This window comes from Pocillopora verrucosa, chromosome 13 (genome assembly GCF_036669915.1).
Source record: "Pocillopora verrucosa isolate sample1 chromosome 13, ASM3666991v2, whole genome shotgun sequence".
In the NCBI taxonomy this organism is placed as follows: Eukaryota; Metazoa; Cnidaria; class Anthozoa; order Scleractinia; family Pocilloporidae; genus Pocillopora; species Pocillopora verrucosa.
In genome coordinates, this window is record NC_089324.1 from 16,400,508 (window position 1) to 16,421,889 (window position 21,382).

General features: G+C 39.3%; 1 protein-coding gene across 3 annotated transcripts; it reads left to right on the forward strand.

The window, feature by feature from the left end:
- The first annotated feature begins 131 nt into the window (after positions 1 to 131).
- LOC131795011 (voltage-dependent R-type calcium channel subunit alpha-1E) lies at positions 132 to 21,246 on the forward strand. 3 transcript variants are annotated; one of them, XM_059112579.2, is made up of 42 exons: positions 132 to 1,034; positions 1,832 to 1,926; positions 2,565 to 2,615; positions 2,782 to 2,889; positions 3,398 to 3,529; positions 3,719 to 3,791; positions 3,901 to 3,978; positions 4,373 to 4,405; positions 4,921 to 5,042; positions 5,638 to 5,685; positions 6,222 to 6,288; positions 6,822 to 6,873; positions 7,315 to 7,384; positions 7,638 to 7,729; positions 8,048 to 8,106; positions 8,194 to 8,289; positions 8,627 to 8,680; positions 9,329 to 9,385; positions 9,777 to 9,823; positions 9,938 to 9,996; positions 10,206 to 10,237; positions 10,621 to 10,695; positions 10,917 to 11,122; positions 11,471 to 11,575; positions 12,054 to 12,117; positions 12,612 to 12,691; positions 13,062 to 13,188; positions 13,412 to 13,480; positions 13,815 to 13,913; positions 14,570 to 14,620; positions 15,176 to 15,223; positions 15,486 to 15,644; positions 15,831 to 15,882; positions 16,403 to 16,542; positions 17,363 to 17,460; positions 17,819 to 17,846; positions 17,957 to 18,028; positions 18,354 to 18,422; positions 19,174 to 19,211; positions 19,318 to 19,364; positions 19,826 to 19,995; positions 20,326 to 21,246. In XM_059112579.2, the coding sequence occupies exons 1-42, from the start codon at positions 756 to 758 to the stop codon at positions 20,815 to 20,817; spliced, it is 3,993 nt and encodes a 1,330-aa protein (XP_058968562.2). In that variant the 5' UTR covers positions 132 to 755; the 3' UTR covers positions 20,818 to 21,246. The 3 variants fall into 3 exon arrangements, with proteins under 3 accessions (XP_058968562.2, XP_058968570.2, XP_058968580.2); XM_059112587.2 differs by having other exon boundaries at positions 17,822 to 17,846; XM_059112597.2 differs by lacking the exon at positions 5,638 to 5,685.
- Positions 21,247 to 21,382: the final 136 nt, after the last annotated feature.

A 21,382-nucleotide genomic window follows, 5' to 3' on the forward strand; every position in this document is an offset into this window, starting at 1 on the left:
AGGTAGAAATTTGTCCAGTAAAACTTTTTTGCAAAGTTGAGGCTTCTCGACTCACGCTTAACGGTAATGGGATTGCGTGAACTTTGTGCAACTGACGTCAGAGGGCGCGAAGCCTGAAAATAACAGTGTAGTTGTGTAAATAGGGCATCATAGATAAAGAAACGGATTTGTTTGTGTTTGAGATGAAAGAATCCTGTCAACCGTACGGAAATATTGGTCGTCATTTGCATTCTGTGAGTAGGGCGACAGGAAAAGTGAATGATTTTTGTTGGACAGTTGCTATGCTGTCCCGTATGCGGATGATTCTGACAACTGTTGGCCACAAACTGTGAGCGTTTGAAGTCTCCTGTTAATCAAATTATTTGGCTGGTTCAACTTGACGAGTTTGTTTTACAGCTGACCTACGCCAGGACATGCCGAAATGTTATGGAAGCTCGTTAGTGACATGAAACTAAACAACATGACTTCTTCATATTGTTTATAGACGAGTGACAAGCAAGGCACCTTGCCACGCTACATGTTATATTGTGCTTACTGTTTGCCGTTTAAATCATTAATTCCAGTTTTATGCGTTTAGAGCAGCTGTTTATGTCAAATTCCAGCGTTCCTAACGTTATGTGATTTTGTGAACATGCACGAGCGAAATTCTACATGACACGATGCTGTGTAGAGGATGAAAAGTTGTGAGGGAAGATGTAAAGTGGACATTTTGCTGCTCAAACGCGTTTTTATGCTTCCAAGCCATTGTGAATAAAATGGCAGATAATGAAGTACTCCAAGAGGAAGCTAAGAGTGTGAAAAGTAACACTGTTACAGTATTGGTGGAGAACGAAACACCGGTGATCGTTTCGGAGGAGGCCAACGGAAGCGATGGAAAATCTCGTTCCTCTTCAATCGCCTGGTCGTCTACTCCGAGTTTAAATCAAAGAAGTACTGAGAAGTTTCGGAGTTTAAAACGACGATCATCAGTGGAAAATTTTGGACAATTTGGCTTTTTGGTGCCTGCTTTGTCTCTAGTTCCTCAGGCTGACGGGGTAGGCTTAAACTTTAATCGTTTGTTTGGATAACATGGCTTAGACAAAGTCAATCATATAATGATAGCTACATGGGGGTTGTTTTTGGGGTAGCTAGTTTTCTAGGCTAAAAAATTTTCGTTACTGAGATCAATCAACTGTCACCACTTGTTAATTAATTAAAGCGTTAAGTGTGCGTGTTCTTCGAGAATTTCAAGAGGTGTTTTGTAATTAGGCCAAAAGTTGTGCAATCGGAACATCTCGTTGATTGACTGTTTAGAAGTTAGACATCTGTCTTGGAATAATCATCATGGTTTTTAAGTTATTTAATGAGCTTGGTGATAAAATTTAAATCTATAATTCAAGTGCTTAGTATTTCTTAAAGATGTGTATCCTTTGCCAGCTTATCTGGATGATGATGATGAGATTTTTGGGAATGGGATCAAATTCAGTCATCCCACAGGAACTCTACTTCCTGTGAAGAAAGCAACAGTAAACTGAAAAGTACATAATAAGCTGAGTTCTACACATACTTTGATTGGTTCTTTGTTATGATCACATTTTGATGTCATTTGTGATCGATTACTGAACAGACTCACAGCAAAAGGGAATCTATTTTTTGAATAAATGCCATCCCTTATGGGTGCAAATAGGAAAATAGCACGAACATTCTGTGAGGTTATTTTGTCATAAATGATTACTAATTCCTGAACCTCTTGCCCTCCAAGATCTGTAGTCATAATGGCACCATATACATACACTTTGATAAGAAATTAAAGTTATCTGGAGTTCATCTTTGATCTGTTTCATGTTTTCAGGCTGATGCTCTCACCCAGCAGTTTGGTGATCTTCAAGGTACTCACAGAGAACTGAAATTAGCCTCAGCTCATATTGATGATGCACTTAAGGGAAGGTAAGCCCAGTAATGAATGGTTATTGAACAAAAAGCACTCCCCTGCCGATGGTTCTAGATCCAGAATAGGACTCAGTTAGCAATTATACCTATGGTGTGATGTCCTCAAGTTCCCTGGGAAATTAGAAAGGCTAATCCCATCATGTTGGTTCATGTCACAAGGATCTATAATCCTCCTCTTTCCTCACATGCAGCCTCTAAGGGATGTCGTATAGGAGACACAGCAGCCTAACTGGTAGCATTCTTGCCCCCTTGGAGAGCTCCAAAGGTTTGATCTCTGGCTGCGTTACTGTGTTGTGTTCCTTGGCAAGACAGATTAGGGGTACTCCCACAGTGCCTATCTCTCCACCCAGGAGTATAAACGGGTAATTGTATCATTGAATTGTTCTGGGAGATGGTGGGGAGGGGGGGGGGACAGTGATGGAATAGCATCCTATCCAGGGATGGTAGCACAACTACAAAGAGGCAGGACAAATGCAAGCAGCTCCAGCACCTGTAGCCTTGTGAGCCACCTGACTCGAGGGCAGACCACTCGACCTGGAAATGTCACAGACTTGAAGTAACACAAATCAACATATTTAGATTAATTCAACAATAGAATTATTAATAAAAACTTTTTGTCTTTATTTTCACTCTAGAGGAAGCTATGGAAAGGCTCGCTCATACTTTAAACCAAGGCTTGCACAAAAGTATGTAACAACCATTTCATGAGATCATGATCTAGCTGTTCTTTAAACTTTATTATTAAAATCATTTTTCATTATAATTGTACTAGAGCCATATTTATGATCAGTAACAGTCTTAGGTTGTAAGGCAATCTTTAATCATTAATTTTGATGATGAATTTTTTTGTAGATGCTTTGATATTTTGGACAATCCCTGGTTTCGTTATCTTATCATCTGGAACTCCCTGTTACATTCCTTTCTTATCTTCTTTGAGCCTCCAACTATTCAAGTATTAAGGTAGCTTAGTTAAAATGCAATTCATTTGTAATACAATTGCCATCATTAGTATTTTCATTTCTATTATTGTCATCACTGTTCTCATTACCAAGATTAGAATAGTCACTGTCATAGTCACCATTACTATTTACAGGGCATAGCTAGTAAATGGGGTGCACATACAGACAAGTCATATCATGCATAGTTGCCCTTTGGTATTAAATTTTAGATCAACATCGGTATCTGAGCTTTTGTGCACCTACCCCTCCCTTAACCCAACATTAACCTTGTCTTGTTATCTTGTTAGGGGAGGGGTAGGTACCCAATTCCTTAGATACTGACATTGATAAAGAATTTCTGGTCACAAACTCTCATAATAGCATGCTTTGTGTTAGGAAATGCAATTTATAGCAAGACAATCATGGAAAAAAAAAGAACTGCTTGGCCATCAAAATGTTGCTGGAAATATTCTCTGATCTCCAAACACTTTCATTGATAACTCACATAGTGTTCTACACTGCTTCTGCAGCGTTCATCCAATTGTCTATGTTCTGAACATGTCCTGTATTATGCTGTTCATCTTTGATCTTGTGGTGCACATTATCTTTTTGACGTGGCCTGTGTTTTGGTCAAGAAGAACTGAAGGAGGCTGGTGGAATGGGTGAGATTTTATTCTTTTGCAACTACTTGTCATTACCTACAATTTAAAGAAACAGCCATGTGATTGACTAAATGAGGAAGAGCAAGATAGTCAAGAACTTCCTAAGAGGATATTTTAAAATGCCTTGAGTTTATATTAATACTGTAAGAGTTTCAACATTATTGGTATTTTTATCTTTTCATTATTCAGGGTAGAATTTGTACTTGTTTGCTTTTTCACTGTGGATTTTGTATTGCTGGTAATATCCAGGTTTCTAGGAGAGGTAAGTTGAAATGCTAAAAATGCACCTAGTACATTTATTTCAATGCTTATTGAAGTCTTGAGTTGGAAATTATTTTAATAACTGTTATTCTTTGATTCTTTCTCCACAGTATATTCCGCCCATTTTTAGATCTTTCAGATTGGCACTTATTTTGTGTAAAGTGAAGAATATTCAACATATTTTTAATGTGAGTATTCCCAAAGTGCATCAAATGTCATATCTGACAACAGTTATTTGTGGAAGAAAATTATCATTAAATTTTGTATATTAAGTATGATTTCTAAGACACTATGTTTTACAGCACTAGTTGGAAATTTGAATTTTTAATCAAGTTATTTTATACTTGAGAATGAAACATGAATCTGTAGTTTTTATATTTGAATGGTTGCATTGGAAAAACCTTAAAGTGAATACTGATCAACTACTAAATGCTCCTTTCAAATTGCCTTGTTTCCCTTTGTGGAACACTGGAAGAATTTGATGTTGCATTAAGAGTCAGTGTAGATTCCCATGTATGACATGACATTAGACTTTACAACTTTCTTTCAGTATTTTTTGCATATCTTGCATATTTTTTTTAGGTATTAATGACAATTGGATTCAAGCTTTCAAAGGTAATGTGTCTTCTTTTGCTGTTGATGTTTACCAATCTGACATCAAGTATTTTTACAGGGTTTTTATACAAGGTTAATTCTAATCAGTGGGCAAGGTTAAAACCACATTGAGGGAGTTGTTACCCTTATGTTATGTGGTAGATCTGAGAGAGGTTTTCTAGTGCAAGGCCAGGTGCTTTTACCCAATCTGCTTTGCTATTCTGCTTGCTCTGTTCCCCTCCTTCCTCCCCCTCCCTTCGTGTCTTTGGGTTAGTATTCATTCCCTATTCTGGTTTGCTAGTAGTTTAATTTGTTAACAGGTGTCTGGAGGTGGGGTGTGGCCCAGAAGCCTTTAGTTTTTCTCAATTACAAAGAGAGATTTCATTAACTTTTGATCCCTAATTCTTGAAAATGAGTAAATGTTCTTTAGCATTGAAATGACTGCATTTTTAAGTGATTAGTTGTTTTGCCTGTTGGTTTTAAATTAAATGAATATTTTTTCCAATGTTTAATGTTGGATTGTTTTCTTTTTCTAGTTATTTTTTATAATTCTAGTATTCGTTCTAATGTGTGCCTGTATCGGAGTTCATGTCCTTATGGACGCTTATCAGTGCAATGGTCCTTTGGATAATTCATCATCAACAACTGCCCATCATGGGTGAGTTGTTTGATTTTACAGAGATAGCATTTCCAAGAAATGTGTAATCTGGAGATGTTTGATGAAATGGTTCACACCTCCATACCCCTCTGTACGGACTTCCTATTTAATCCTCAGGGCCAAGTTGTTCAAAGCTAGGTTAAGATAACCCAGGGTTAGCATGAAATCTGACCTCAGATCTGAAATATTTAAAAGAATATTTAGTATATTTATTTATGACTAAAATTTGATGCCTGAATGTTCTAAAAAGAATTGAAGAAATAATCTTAAATAGGCCTTTGAAGAAGGGAATTAAGAAACCCAGACTAAAACTTAACCCGGGTTAGCACTAATCGGCCTTTCGAACAACTGGGCCCAGATTTAAAGTACACTACAATAACACAAATTAAACATTTCTGATTGGATCTTGTAAGTGAAAGGGTTATGCCAACATTACAGTGTACCTTTAACTGATGACCCAATACTGTGTTTTTTACATGACTGAGGTTGATGGAGAGCTCTTACCAAATATCTACCAATCAGATTGCTTTATTACTAGTCACACACTTTGGTTACCTAAGCTTGTTTGATGCTGACACTGTTTATTACCTTTTAGGAAAACAGTTCCATGTTATGTGCAAAGTGAAGAAAAAGTTTACCAGGGGTATGAACTGACTATAATTTAGTCAGACTGAAAATATCATGACAGCTTTGGAATCCATTCTCACTAAGTTCCTAATGCTGTTAAATATTTATCTTTTGCCCTTCATATATAAAATCATTAGATGAAAATGGTAAACAGAAATTTATTTGTACACATTTAAAATCTTCCAATTAAACCACATTGTCAGTCTGCGAGATGTTTATATCATTTGAACACACTCTATCCTCCGATTATTGTTAGATAGCTAAATAAATGCAATTGTAATTACCAGCTCCCAGTTGGTTTGTTAGCTCAGTTGGTAGGGCATTGCACTACTGATTTTACAGGTCATGGGTTCAAATCCCATTCAGGCCTGAATTTTTTTCAGGCATTATTTTCACTACTGCTTAATTAGTGTTCATTACTTCAAAGATCACGATTAATTTCTTAATCCTCAGTTCATATTATGTGATTTTCATATATTCGCAGTCATTGATAACTGATTTATATAACTTACATGTTTTATAGAGATGTTCCTCTCTTTTTTCCCTTTGTAGGGCTTTTGATCATGTGGCATTTGGAATGCTTAAGTTGTTTGTCCTACTATCAACTGAAAATTTCCCAGTAAGTATAATACAAAACTGCTGTACCCCAAATACACCTGCCATACCCATGTGGCTTGCACTAAAAGAAGCTTCACACAGGTCTCAAAATTGATGCTTGCAAACTCGCAAAATGCAAGTGATTTAATGATAAACTGCAAATGAGAAAAAAATCCACCAGCAAACGTTTGTTACATAGAATCATCCATGTCTCCCAAACATGCAGTAGATGGGTTTTAAATATTTGGTCTCCTTTGTTGTTGTCCTGACAGCCACTTAGTGGCTGTCAGGACAACAACAAAGGAGACCAAATATTTAATAGCTATTTTATTAAACTTTTCAGCTCATTTTTAGCCTGTGTTAAATATCAATCGTAGTCTTTATATCAGATATGGTCATTGACATTTCAAAGGGAAAGACTTTGCTAGTGGTCTCACCAGTTTGCTAGTGGAAAAAAAATGTTACTTGCAAAACTTTGCAATTGGACTTAAAAGTTAACTTTGAACCCTGTCCACATGGGTCTGTTTATGAGTTTTGTTGTCTTTCTTGCAACAGGAGGTAATGCTTCCAGCCCTTAGAGTGGAATCAGCTTATTTTATTTATTTTGGTAAGGTTTGGATAACTTAGTTTTTTATAATGAATTTTTTATCAGTATTATTGTGATTTGATACCTTCTGTAAAATCTCTTTCGTTTTCAAATTTCGAGTAACAATTTTTCTCTTCCTCTCCTCCCTTTGTATTCTTTTTGTTTTCATGTGAGGTGCGTGTGATTTCACAAATTAGCCAATCACGTCATAGAACTCTAATCTTGACATTGGAAAACAGATGTGGACATTTTTCACGTACTTTTCTTGTTTGTTTTCGCGGAGTTTTTGATAGCTGTTTAACTTGTTACCCCTTTGTTTGAAATTTTAGGAAGTTTCAGAGTTTTTATTTTAGCCGAATTCTGAGGCCCATTGAACAAGTTAAATAAATATTTTCTACAGAGTGTGGACTCTAGCCTCTTTTTTCGTAACTGGATTTTTTACACCTTCTTTAAAATTTTCAGGGCTGTTTGTGTTTGTTGGCGTGTTCTTTTTGACAGCAATCCTTCTGGCAATTGTGGTGGACAGTTATTGGTATGTCATCACAGTTTTAGGGTATCTACATTTATTACATGCATTTTGAAATCACTGGTGATCCTTGCAATCTGATTGGCTCTCAGCAGTGTAATTTATTTGCGAGCTGCAATATTTTTTGTTCTAAATTGCAATTTTTTCCCAGAAAAATAAACATTTTTCAAACTTTTCCTTTTTGGTATGTCAAGTGAACAGTGAACAACTCAACTAAGACAGTTTCCAACGTTAACCAATTTTTTGTATGTATATCTAGGGTTTATTCCAAAAAACATGTCAAGAAAGAACGTGCTAGAGAGAGAGCTGAACTGGCAAAGGCTTGGAATCTTTTAGATCCTCTTGGAAAGGGTAGGTTTGCTCCTTTTTCCATGTTAATAAATAAGTAGATCCACCTCTCCCGTTGGTCCATCCATCTGTCATGCAAACAAATTTATGACCAGACCAATCAATCATTCAGTGATCGATTTAATGATAGATCGCCTCGAAGAAAGGCTAACGATCGAAACGCTAGCTCGAAAAACTCTATGGTGGACAACTAGCATGATCAACTCGGTTGATAAAACAGAATTACCTTGTAACACACCCACTGACGCAGCACCCAGCACCACAGTTTCTTTAGAAGCTTGCCCCCTTTCATTAAATGAAAGATCACATTTTTTTTTTCAGGAGCCTTGAGCCTTGAAGATGAAAAATTCACCTTGCTGTTTCACCTCTTGAAGCCAAAGGTAGGCTTTAATTAAACAAAAGTTAGTGATCAGAGAGCTGTAAACACCTTCCTTTTTTTTAATAACTGTGGTTTTATGTCTCTCCAGAACTCAGATGCAGAGAATTTAGTTCTGATTGAAATGTTAGATACCAATGAGGATGGTGAAGTAGACTCTTTTGAATGGACAACAATGTTGAGCAAGGTGGGAATTTGTAAATAATTGACTAACAGATTCCATGTTGCCGAACACCTGTTTAGTAACAGATCACAGATGACGTCATCATGTGGTAAGATTTAAAACGTGGTACACGAGACGCAGCCGAGTGTGTCACTGACGTTCTTGCCACATGTTGACGTCTACTGTGATCTATTACTAAACAGACCTGCAGCAACATGGAATATGCTTGTTTATGTGATGAAAAAGCAAAATTTTAAGTGTAACGTCATCTATGGGTCTGTTCTCCAATAGATCTTAATTAAGAAACAATCGCAATGCGTGTATTATTCACCTCATCATATAACTCTCGATCGTCCTGCAGGTTTTAAGTCTTGAATTTGAAGATGACGACGACCTCCTGTTACTAGATGAGACAGTAAGGCGATTTAATTTTACACGTGGGCATTTATTTGTGTGATCGCCGCACACTGTACCTGTCACTGTGTAACGCGTCATTATTGTTTATGTTGCAATTACTTGTACTTTTTGGATCTAAAAATTGTAAGTATGTTCTATAAATCCGTGAAAAGGTGCCCCCCTCTGCTATGCGCCCCTTCTATTGGTAAAGATTTGAAATTAGCACCCATCCTCTAATGTAAACAAGTGCCTTCCACTTTAACCCATTTTCTTGGACGACTGTGGTATTGTTTGTTCTTAAACACTTTCGGACACATTTACGCATTCGTACGGTTGTTAGTTTTTGATAACATTTCAAAATTTGAAAATTAATAACGGGTACCAAGGCGACCGTTGCTAAAACTTTACGATCAGTTTTGAATGTCAATATCCGGTGTGTATGCTGTTGACGTTTCAGTAAGTAAGCGCCGCCCCTCCGCCCCTCCCCCCCTCCCCCCGTTTCTTTGAATTAACGAGGGTTCGATGATTGGCGGCATGTGGAACCATGAAAAATTCGATCTAAAAGAAAAGTAACAAAGGCACGGGAAATTCTAAGACGTGTCATTGAAAAGTTGTTCCCGCTTTTAAAATTTGTTATTTATTTACAATTTTTTTTATCCATCTTCAGCCTGGTCTATCAAAGTGGATGATCAGCACTCGAGAAAGCGCCAAGTCCCTTTCAGAGGTACACAGTAAACACTGGCTAAACTAGGAACCATTGTTATGTTTTCAGGGTAGCCAAAGTAACGAAAAGTGAAGAAAGTGCTACACTGGGAAACATTTCTTTTGGAAGAAAAATGTGTGTGCGAACAGCACAATTTTTCCAGCTGAGGCATTTGCTTGTTTCCGACTAGCAAAATTTGTCTCCGCGCCATCTATGCATGTCTCCTGCGCAGCTAAACCGGCTAGATTGCCTCCGCAACAATGTTTCGCATCGATTCTTCCTGTAGAAGGCTGTTGTATAATTGAAGCAACGCGTCCAGGCAGTCATACCGTCAAAGATAAGCTTTGATTTTTAACTACAGTGTAGTCTTTTTTTCATAATTTTCTATTAATATCATGCATCTTTATTTCAGAGTATATTATTCTCTCGTTTCATCTTATTCCTGATCATTGTACACTGGTAAGTGTTTTTGCATTGCATTATTTTTTTACTTTTCTTTGTTGAACAATTAGTGCGTGTTACTTATGAATAGCCTTTAGTAACTTAGACTATATGGCGTTTTCTCTCGAACAGCATTCTGTTTGCTTTTAAATGGAAAGGACAAGATAAGCAGATTGAATTCATAGTACAAGGTTTGTCGTAAGTTGCTGTATAGTTTCTGTTAATTCTATAGCAGCGCTGGTTTTAGTTGACGACTGATATCTTTCAGTAATGATAAACAGGGGCAATGGAGATTAACTTAAAAAAAAGTTCAGAAGATATCTCCAATCGCGCTGTGTTTTAATCCTCATTTTTCCATCTTATTATTAGCATTTCAAACATTTTTTCTCTTTTTTTGTAGTATTTAGAAGTGTTATCGTTACAATTTTCCTGGTAAGTTTTCTCTTTTTTTTAATGTTAATAATGTAAACGAAAATAAGTAACCGTGCAGCTTTTGTTATTCAGTATTGCGCTTTAGAGAAATTTTCAACTGAGTATTACAATTACTTTGGTTTTGTTTTACTTCGCTCTGTGATTAGTCAAGAAAACTCGCCCTACCCGCTTAACTAATCAACTGCAAAACTAAAACCCATCACGACTTGGTCGCCTTCGTTTTCCTGCGCTGTAGGCGGTTTACTTGTTTTTACTCTGAGTTCTTACTGGTTCTTCAGGATATTTTCCTTTCATCTGATTGGTTGTCGTAGTTACTTTGGTCTTAGTTTTAAGACACTCAATAAAGTTATCCCATTTAAGTGGTGCTCAATTCTGTTGTTTAGATTGAAGGCGGCACACGACTTGTGGCATTAGGAAGACGAATTTTACAACCACAGGAGATTCTGGACCTTCTTTTGGTGAGCAGTACAAAGAGTTTCTGAGATATATTTTTCCTTGCCTTCTTGGCTCCCGTTTTCATTTTTTTTGTTTACTGTCCCACCCTTCCCCCCCCCTTCACTTCCTCGATGCAGCGATCTCCTTACCTCCCCTCCCCTCCCTTCCCAGACTTATACTTTTTGAACTATCCTTCCTACAGGATTAGCAGCCATAATCCGGGACATTTCTTTTCATCTTTCAGGTCGTCTTAGCTTTCTGCTCAAACTTTGTTTGGTACACCTACTACCCAGACTTCTTCTGGTTCAGAGATTATGCGACGACAATTTCCAGCCTAGCTGTGTTTTGTCGCCTTCCGTTCAACAACAGTCAGCTGAAGCAAGCTGTTTCCATCTTCTCTAGGATCGCACCAGTAATGGTGGATCTTCTGTGTCTCTTAGGGATAATTTTGTGAGTTCAAATATTTGAATGCCAAGTCTGAAAAGAAACTTTCTGCCTTCTTTACCCTTAGCAGTGTTAATTGTGTTAAGGTTGATCAGGCCGAGCAAATCGATGAAACAAATGAAATATGACGAGGTTGAAAGTTTCATCTGGCTACGTTGAAGTCAGGCCTATGCATTGTTTGGATTGCTCTAGTTTTGCTGAGCTTAAGAAACTGGAATAAGTGTTTGATCTAATGTAACTCCTGGGCCCAAACCTGTTACGTGGGAAGGATAGATTCAAAGCTTTAATGATGTTGGTAAGCTTAGCTTAGCTTCTTTTGTTTACCTTCGCCTCTTTGTGTTTTATGGTGTGCAGGTTTCTGTTAGCGAGCGTGGGAATGGAGCTGTTTCATGACGTGAGTGAGACAAGCGAAGGACATATGTATCTTCCAGCATGCGGTTTAGGATTTCAAACATTTTGGTAAATTGTCATCAGCGAATTATGTTCCGCGTTTAAGATGAAGCTTTTACCAGTTCTTTTTTTTTCCGAAATGAGATATCCTCATAAAACAGAGCTGTCAAAAAAAGCCAGTTGTCTTTCACGCTCAGACCGCCACCTTCACATAATTCTACCCTACGATCCGATGAAAAATACCAAATCTGTGAAATTTATACAGTACCCATTACTCACTTTTTAAGTTGAAATGAAGTCATGATTCACCATAAACAGAGGTAGATGTCAGAATTGGTTTCACGTTCTGAATTTGCGCGAAGGTTAGAGTGAACTTCGTGGAACACCTAGTACATTTTATTTAAATAGTTCCCAGTCTTTCGTGTCATCTAACGAAAGAACATGGTGTTTACCAGACCCTGCATGCCTGCCTACTATTTCTTGTTTGCCTTCTACTTTCGAAACTACTGACAGACCTATGTTAAAGTGGTTCTCCTTTTTTGTTCAGGTGCGCATGTCTGATCTTGTTCCAGATGGTAACCACGAGTAACTGGCATGAAATCATGAACTCAGTAAGTTATAATTTTCTTTCTCGACCTTCTTCGTAAACAGGGGAATAGAAAAAAAGGAGGAGGGCACAAGTGATGGGGTGTGCGGGGGGGGGGGGGATTCTCAATGAAAGGAGAAAATATAGGGGAAAAAAAAGACCGCGTAGGTCTGACATTACATTTTAATGTAAATTGTAAGATCTGCGAAGAACAATAAAACTACATTCCCTTCGTGGACCGTATTTTGCACAATAGATCTGAGTGGGGGTGGGGGTGGGGGTGGGGGGGGGGGCGAGGGTTCGAAAGTACGCTCTGCCCCCCCTCCCTCCCTCCCGCCCATGGTAAGAAAACGTGATAAACTATAATTTGAAACAACTTGGCATGTCCCAAAATGCAAGTAAAACACAACAGAAGGGTCTGCCTCCCTTACAAGATAATACTGATAAATTGCTGGTGGATATTTTTCAAAGTTTTCTTGCGAAATATTCAAAGTTGTATTTCTCTTTTTCATTTACCAGGTGATGGAAGCCACTAAATCGAACTGGACCAGTTTGTATTTTGTTGCAGCATATATCTTGGTCAACATGGTGATCATGAAGTGAGTGTTGTGTTAAAGGTTGTCTTTCTTAATTTCCGGCTCTATGAAAACCATTCTACGCTACTATGTCAAGTGGCATCGCTGACTAGCTTGTTTGTAAACTGTAAATCAACGCTGTAAACTTACCGTCTTCCATCCTACTAAAGAATCTTCACACTTTTCTTTTGGATAACCACAACTCACCTACATTACTAACATTACTAACGGTACGAGCATTACATACCATGTCAACATTTTGACAGCAGAAATATTGCTTGGAATTCACACGTCTTGCTTACAATTGTTACATTATTTATGATACTGACCAATAACGTATTACAATGTTAGTAATATTTATGGTTATTAGTAATTAATGCTTATTTTTTTAAAGTTTATTCGTAGCCATAGCCATTGAAGCTTTTAACAAACTCGGGACATTGGATGAAGATCAGCCGCAACTGAGGCCACACATTGAAAGACAAGTATCAGACCAGTACCACTTCAGTACCACTTCAGACGTAAGACAGCTTTGCATTCGAAACAAGTTTGTCTATCGCCAGTTAACCTCCTTACCGCCTCTACCTACCCCCCTCCCCCTACTAGCTTTCCATTAGGATTCTGGGGGTAGCTGTACTCCTGGCCGCTTGATGCCGAAAAGACCGGGAAAAACTATACGTGCGGGGGTTGGGGACCACTTGGTTAGCAAGCTGACCTGTCGATTTCATGAATCTCTGCCCACAGGTCTCAATGAAGCATCAAGCTGTCCACATGATCAGCAGCGTGGCCAGCAGTTTATTCGGAAGTGTTAGGGTAAGTGCTTTGTACTCAGGTGTAATGCACTTTTTTGTTAATCTGCCTCTACTCCTCGTTGGTACCATGTGATATTTTCCTTTGATCTGTCAGGCCTGTGTGATCACCGTAATTTTGTTTTTATGACGCTTGATCAAAAAACACTGAAAATATCAAATCAAAACTTCGAGGAAGAATATCATGGTTTCTAAAAAGCGGCTAAATTGTCCAAAACAAGTTTCTATTTTCCGTTTTGGAAATCTAGGCTTTCCAATGCTTTTCATGCCGTTGTTTTATGATTCCAGTGTGAGTCTCTATTTTGGTCCAACCTTTGATACTTGACTCTTTACCACAGGCAGACCAAGTTGCAGAGAGAAGACAATCCCTAACAGCGGCAGACGCCTTCAACTTTCAAGTTAGAAGGGGCACAATCAAACGAGGATCAATCATGAAGGTACTGTCGTTGGAGCAGTTGCTTGGCGCCACTCTCTCGACCAATCACATGCTAGCCTTACAACAACTTGTTCCCTTGCGTTTTCCACCATCCGGGCAGTTTGCTTGTTTTGCATCCTTGGGTTTTGTTCCCATTGGTTCCTGCGATACTTTCCTTCGCTCAGATTAGTTGTTTTGGTTGTTGAGATTTCTACGCGTTCTGAAGAGTTAGGGGCTGGTGCTCATAGGAAGTGTCCTGTCAAAATATCTCGCCATTCAAGAGGAACGGAGAATTTGTCAGTGCAATATAACCCAGACCCCGGTTGTTCGAAGTCTGGATAACACCATCCACCAAATAAATATCAATCCGGTGGATAACGCTGAAAATTTTGTTAACACTTTTCACTGGATGGTGATTTATCTGTTGGATAGTGTCATGCGCCCTTTGAACAAATGTTTCCAAATGAATACACGAGATCATGGTGCAAGGACCTGTGATATAAAAAACGCCCTGTATCTAGCAAGAATTCCGTCGCTGTTAGCGTTGCACTAATATCGATGGCAAGCAAGTAGATTGTGGAAGTTCTGTACGCGATACCTTTTGGTTGGTTGTACGATAATCGTGACGCTGTTTCTATTCACTCAATTTTTATTTCTTTTTTTCGTTCTTTTTCATAGCATAGACAAGCTTCTATAGAGAAAAACGCCGAAGGAGACAAGAAGGAAGACGTAAGCAAATGTGTGTTATTGAAATGTGATAACTGTAAGTTGAGGGAAAAGATAATGCTTAAGAAACTTTGCTGGCAGCTTAATCACTTTTTGAAGGTGAGAAATTTCTCCCGGGGGGGGGGGGGCGCACATTGTAAGAGCCAATTCTTTTCAAGGTTATTTCCCAAGGAGGTTGTCCTTAGATACGGTTGTCCCCTCTTAGGGACTCATACTTTTAAGATATTATTTCTTGTAAAGGGGGGGGGGGGGGGTCCGGTTAGGGTTAATTTTAAGCTCAACCAAAAGAGGAGCTAATTTCCTCATGGGAGGGGGGGGGTTGGTGGAGAGACGGCTAGAAAATGGAGTTTATTTTCTCCCTGGATGCCTGGTTAATAAAAAGTTGAAGAGGCTCAGATACCAGTTGTAGGTTGTGTTCCTCCCCCACCCTCACTTTTTTAGAAGATTATCATCGTAAAGGGGTTTAAATATTAGACGAGGCTGGGAAGAGATCAGAAGCTTAGGAGTTGCGGATTTGATCACATAAAATTAAAACAATGATATTTTTTTGTGATGTAGGATGAAGTGTTTGTTCAAGAAGGAAATGTACGGGAAAAAGGTGACAAGGTAAGGAACTGGTTTTGTTTGTTTTTGTTTTTCTTGTGCTTTTCTCGAAAAGGAAGAAAGTAAAGCCTTTCACTGGCTACCTGTGCGGAGAGGCTCATGAGTATTTTTTGTCGAGTTTTTCTCATGGAATCGCTGTGACCACTTAACGCTTTGTTACCTGTACAAGGTCAGTGAAGTTCTGTCTGTGACCATCTCAAGTGAATTGTAGGAGATTGTTGTGCGCGAAACACATAGATTGAAGTCTGTGACCTTCGTATTTCAGAGAGAGCGGGTCCTTAAGATGCGAATGAAGGAGAAGAAACGAGCGAAGCGGAAAATGGCCAATGCCGAACACAAGGTACGAGTGGCGACGGCGTTCAGAGGAAACAAAGAAACTGACTTGGACTTACAAGTTGGAGATGAAGTTACTGTGCTGGTCAAGGTAAGGCCTGGTGGTGTTCAACTACGTGAGATCCTGTGCATGCCGGATAACTGTACTTAGGTACCCTGTGAACCGTCTTAAGATGTCGATGGCAAATCTTTTCCCACAACAAAGCGTTTAAATGAACTTGCGGCAATTCATGGAGACATGATGACTATAGTTGCGTCTTTCCTTTTCTCATTTTAGAAAGATGATTGGTGGCAAGGACGATGTAGAAGTAAAGTAGGATGGTTTCCTGGTAAGCTGTAGTTCGTTCTTTTAGCCTCGGTTGTTCGAAGGGTGAATATCGCTATCCACAGGATAATTCTCCATCCGGTGGATAGCGCAAGACATTTGGTTAACATTTATCTAACGGATAGCGCTATCCGCCCTTTGAACAACTTGGACTTGATGACTACCTGTCAGCTTGTGTTGAACAAGTAAAATATTGATGTCATAAATTGTGCATATGGAAAAGTCTGAATGTGTTTATCTTTGGTGTTTGCTGCTAGCTGGGTCTGTTTTCATTTACCTGCATTCTGATGGGCTTCACGTTAGTCTTTGTCCCCCGTAGCACTCATGCCCTATATTTAGCCATCTTTAATGGACAATCTTGGTCAAAATTCCTCATGCAAGAAGTTCGGACGGACGAATAATCACGGAAATCAGTTTCCCTGACAGCCTCTGTTTTCCGCTCACTCGCTCCTTTGGCCGTCTCCGCTAACTGAGAGCCTGGCGCGGGCTTGGTCAATAACGCTTTTGTCTTCTATTATCCATAGCTTCTCACGTGATCTTAAGAACAGTAAAGGCTGTTCCAGAGTATGGAAAACACAGATCAAGGAAATCCACTGCAGGGACCAGTGGAGAAAGCCCCTCCCCCTCCCCCATAGCCGCTGAGGACGAAAATGCAAACAACAAGGTACACTACTAATTTTTAATGCTTGTATTGTTGAATGGCTTTTAGCCTGAGAGGGACTTTGCGGCATTTGGACAACATAATTCCGACTAGCTGATGATTATTAGAGCGCTTTTCGATTGAATGGCGTAAAACCAAAGCCAAAGTTATCACAACAGCCAATCAGAAGAAAGGAAATATCACAAGGAGCCAATGAGAACTCAAAGTGAAAACAACCAAACTGTTTAAAGCGCGGGAAAACGCGGGTGACCAAGTCGTCGTGCTTGGTTTTTGTTTTGCATCTGATTGGTTGAGAGGTCGGTGCGAGTTTCCTGGACCAATCAAAAAGCGAGGAAAAGCGAAACCAAAATATCTCATAACCCTGGATTACTTTCGACAATCACAGGATAATTGCACGTTCTTTAATATAACCTTAAATACTTGAGACAAAGAGCCGTGGTGGCGAAGTGATTGGCGCATTGAACTTCGGGTAGAGAATAACCAGTTCGCGCCCTGGCCGGGTCATTGTGTTGTGTTTTTGGATAAGACATGTGACTCTAACAGGGAGTCTATCCACTCAGGGGAATAAATGAACTGTCACAGAAAACTGGCGAAATGCAGAAGAATAAGCTTGGAATGATTAGCTTCTCATTTGGAAAGAGTAGAAGCATGCTGCGGAAAGCGGGATCAGCTCCGGCGGGGATGAACTCTTGACTTGGGTTTAGTCCTTTTCGATTACTGGGATGATGTTAGCTTTTTAAAGCTGAAAATTGATTGAGATTAGCGGCTAATTTTTGTGTCTTGTTTAACGAAATAGAAAGCTAAGCGTTTTCCACAATTCCAGGTACAAGATCTTGTCAAGGAAAAAAGCTCGTCTTCTTTGGGTCGAAAAGAAAACACCTTCTTCCGTGATAGATCCTCCACATCAGGCAGCCAAGTTCCGTGAGTAAAACACGCTTTGAAGAGCCCTTTAACAATATTTTTCCATTTAAATTGCTCCTCGAGGGATTTTGATAACTTATTGAATATGCCGCTTGCGCTTGTGCCCGCAAAAGCGGCCGAAAGATAAAGCCCAAACACGAGAGCTTGTACACTAAATAGGCAGTGGTAAGAGGTCCTATAGGGGTAGGTACGTCATGTATGGGGACATGCCTATAGGGGGCCGTATACCAATGGTAACTGGCTTTTATCGAAACACCTGATTCATCAGAATGCACGTAAAAATTTGAAGTACTTCGCAAGGGTTCTTGGTCTGAAATAAATCTTTTCAACCCATTCTGTGGTTTTGTTTTTTTTGCAGCAGTACTCCGCCAGCTGTGAGAGGCCGGGTATGAAGCGTTGTGTCTTTTGAAGCTTAAGAGAATGATCTTTACACGGTTTGATTCATATCTTTACTTACAGAGCTATTGATCCAAGACCGTTTTTTGTTCTCTTGTAGGTGAAACTGAAAAAAACTGGTGACTGGAGAAGGGAAATTCTAGGAGACATGACTGTCATGAACGCAGAGGAGGTACTGTGTGGAGTGTATTTTCTCTTAGTATCGGATCTCCGCAAAGAGTCCCAAAAGGCTCGCCAAAGTTCTGCGCGTTTCTAAGATTTTCTTACTTTGTTCCACAATCATTCGTTAGCAGGTTGAAACCCCAAGTAAGCCTGAAATAACAACTACAGCTCTTTATTTAAACCCTGTATTTATGGTAATTGTTTCACTAATAGTTACGAAAAGTGCCTGCCCTAGCTGGCTAGACAGAACTGTCCGAAATTAGACGAAGCCACTGCACCGCATGCGATCGGCAAAGTTAACAAACTTTTTAACTCCTCTTTGTTCTGTCTTCCAGTTACGCGAATTGAACAGCATCATGAGAGCGGAGCTGAGAACGCCAACAGGACTACGCTCAAAGAGACTGGTGATTGACGTTGATCAAATTAATTTTATTCAAGCTTATTCAATAGAACTAATTTTTGACTGGACGCCTAAAATAATGCAAAATTGCACTGCTTTTGCTTCATCTCGTTCTGTGATTGGTCAAGAAAATTCGCACCACCTTTTCAACCAATCATGTGCGACTTGGTCACCCGCGTTTTCCCGCGCTTCGGGCCGGTTTGCTTGTTATTACTTTGATTTCTGTCGGCTTTTAGTAACACGCTTTGATTTTTTTTTTACAGCACTCAAAATGCGCTCAAAAAAATTGATGTCCCTCATATTTAAAAAGAAACTCTCAAACTGACTTTAAAGAAGCTACATCACATTTCGTAGATCCACAAAAAGTCTAACCAAATTTTGTTAAAGTTCGATATTTACATTCCGATGTGATTCTTCGCCATCCTTGCTCATCTATTCATTCTTTAAACATACTCCTGCTCCCTTGATGTTCCTCTACTCCATCAACCCTTCACTCCCGAGATCTAAGTACTAATTCTCCTTACCGTCAGCCATATATTTCTCAGAAACCTGATCTGAGAATTTGGTGTTTAATCAAGCCATATCCCCGAGTGGATGGTTTTTTTCTGCTTTCTCCTCATCATCATCCTACTTGACAGTGTATTGATATTGTAAGTAAAAATTACTTATTGATCTCCTCTTGGGGTTAGAAGATATGTCTGGGAATTGTTAACGATGAGAATTATTTTTCATGCCATGATGGTATTTTCTTTTAGGGTCCACTAAGATTGAACGGTGACGATGATTCTATAAGGTATGGTCTGAATAATGTGATCTGTTGTCAGTCATCTTTGTTAATCTTTACAGATTAGGTCGTCTGAGTTCAATTTGCAATTTCTTTTCCTTCATTTTCCAACCAGGGAATGTTCCATTAGCGAAGACCACGAGCTCGTGGAAATAAACCAAGGTGAGAACGGTTATCTAAAACTTGAATGACGTAACATCCGGAAAAATTTTACGCAAGAATTGTTGTGCTAAACACAAATTCTCTTGTCCAAAACATAGAAATCAAGTGAATGCCTGACCAGTGGGCTATACATAAGGGATTACAGGTGTCTTAATTTAGTGCAGAGCCTTGATGTGCTGATGCATATGCAGTTATATTTGACAGGAGTCCACCATATTGTTGGATTTAACAATAAAGTTTTAGAGTTTGAATGATGTGAAATGTATGACGCGCAGAGGGGAGACGTCTTCTTCAGATCTTGGTAGAGGAGAAATAAAGACATCTTTCCTTATCTGCATACAGGTATCACAGTTTGGGAACCTGTATATGAGCGAATACTACCTGTAAATTTTCAGTGGGGAACGAAATTTTGATCAATTTTTCAAGCATATCTTGATTGTATTTGGGCTTTTCTTTTTCAGGTCGACCAAACAGTGCTCTGGATCCCAGGCCTTACTCTGGGCGTTATTTAGGCAGGTCCAGTAGTCCTCGGTTTAGTCAGAATTCTGTTGGCCCTTTGAACAGATTACGAACCGAGAGTGGAAGCAGCAGTGAACGGTCACCATCATCAACAAAAATACCTTCGGTTGAGGTACGTGTAGGCAGAGAGCACAGTGATTTTTAATTTAATAACCCTTCAACTACCAAGATCTGATTGCTAATTCTCTAGCTGCTACACATTTTCTCGTAAATGAGTCAAGAGAATTTGGGGTTCGATCAATGTAACAACTTGTACGTGATAATTTTGAGTATTCTCATTTCCTGTTTGCTGAATAATGTATGGATTCTCTGGGGAGAAGTTACATGCTAATCACTTCTGGAGACAAAGATTAATGCTCATTTGTGATGAACATTTTAAAGGAGAGGTTTTTTCTTGTAATTTTTTTATGCATTTTCTTTTGGTTTTTGTTTTTTTTTTAAGTTCTTCAGTCCCGGTACCCCAACACCACCCTCCACAACCACAGAGCAGCTCTCGTCCTCATCCGCAAATAGTGCCAGGCTCTCTTCAAGCCCGAAATTGTCGCCGAAGCAAAAGAGACCTGCGGAGAAGCCGAAGAATGGTGAGATGCCAGAGTGGATGAAAAATTTTGTCGAAACAAACAATTTAGTAGTTGGTAAAGATATTAAGTTGGACGAATCAAAGGCTGAGGGAAGACGGGGCTCATCAACTTCTCCATCTGGCACTGGAACTACAAAATCAGGAACCAAAACAAAAACGGGATCTAAATCCTCCGGATCGGGGTCACCGAGGGGTTCAGGATCCCCGAGGAGTTCCGGAGGTACTAGCGGGACAAAATCCCGCTCGTCTCCCGGTGTTGCTAAGAAAGGAGGGACAAGTCCCGTCGGATCCCGAAGTCCTGGAGGAAGGCCTGTCACACCGGGCAAAGGACTTAATAGGCAATCCGTTTCATGAGACTGTTTTTATTTAGAAGATAGAGCTCCTCTTTGAACAAGATTAGCTGGTCACGCTGGGTTGTTGGGTGACACAAAACATGAAAACGAGGGTGACCTTCTTCTGGTCACACAATTGACCATCGTGGAGAAAAGGGAAGTTTCAAATTTAGTTCATACTCAGGAGTTTTACTGTTCAATCCTACCAGGGATATCCAAGCGTATTCCTCAGGGGTAGGGCAAGGAGTCGTTGTCCGCACTACCTCTGTGTGGTAGTAGTCAGGGGAACTCTTTCCAGTCTCCTGTTAAAGAGAAAATGACTGATCCAAGTTAGTGTAACACACAACACACATAAGATAATTTATTTTTCTGTTTTGTAGATATATTTCATGTAGTTAGTAAAGTATTTTCTAATTTTCTCTTCTAAAATACTTGGTATTAAAGATATTGTACGAACTCTGTTTTCCTTTTGTCTTTCCATGCGCCCCCTATCACTTGTTTCTCTGAATGCATTCCCTTTGTGTGTGACTCTGTCATCGTGGTAAGTTTCTACTCCTTCAATTTTCTTACGTTCATATCGAGACCAA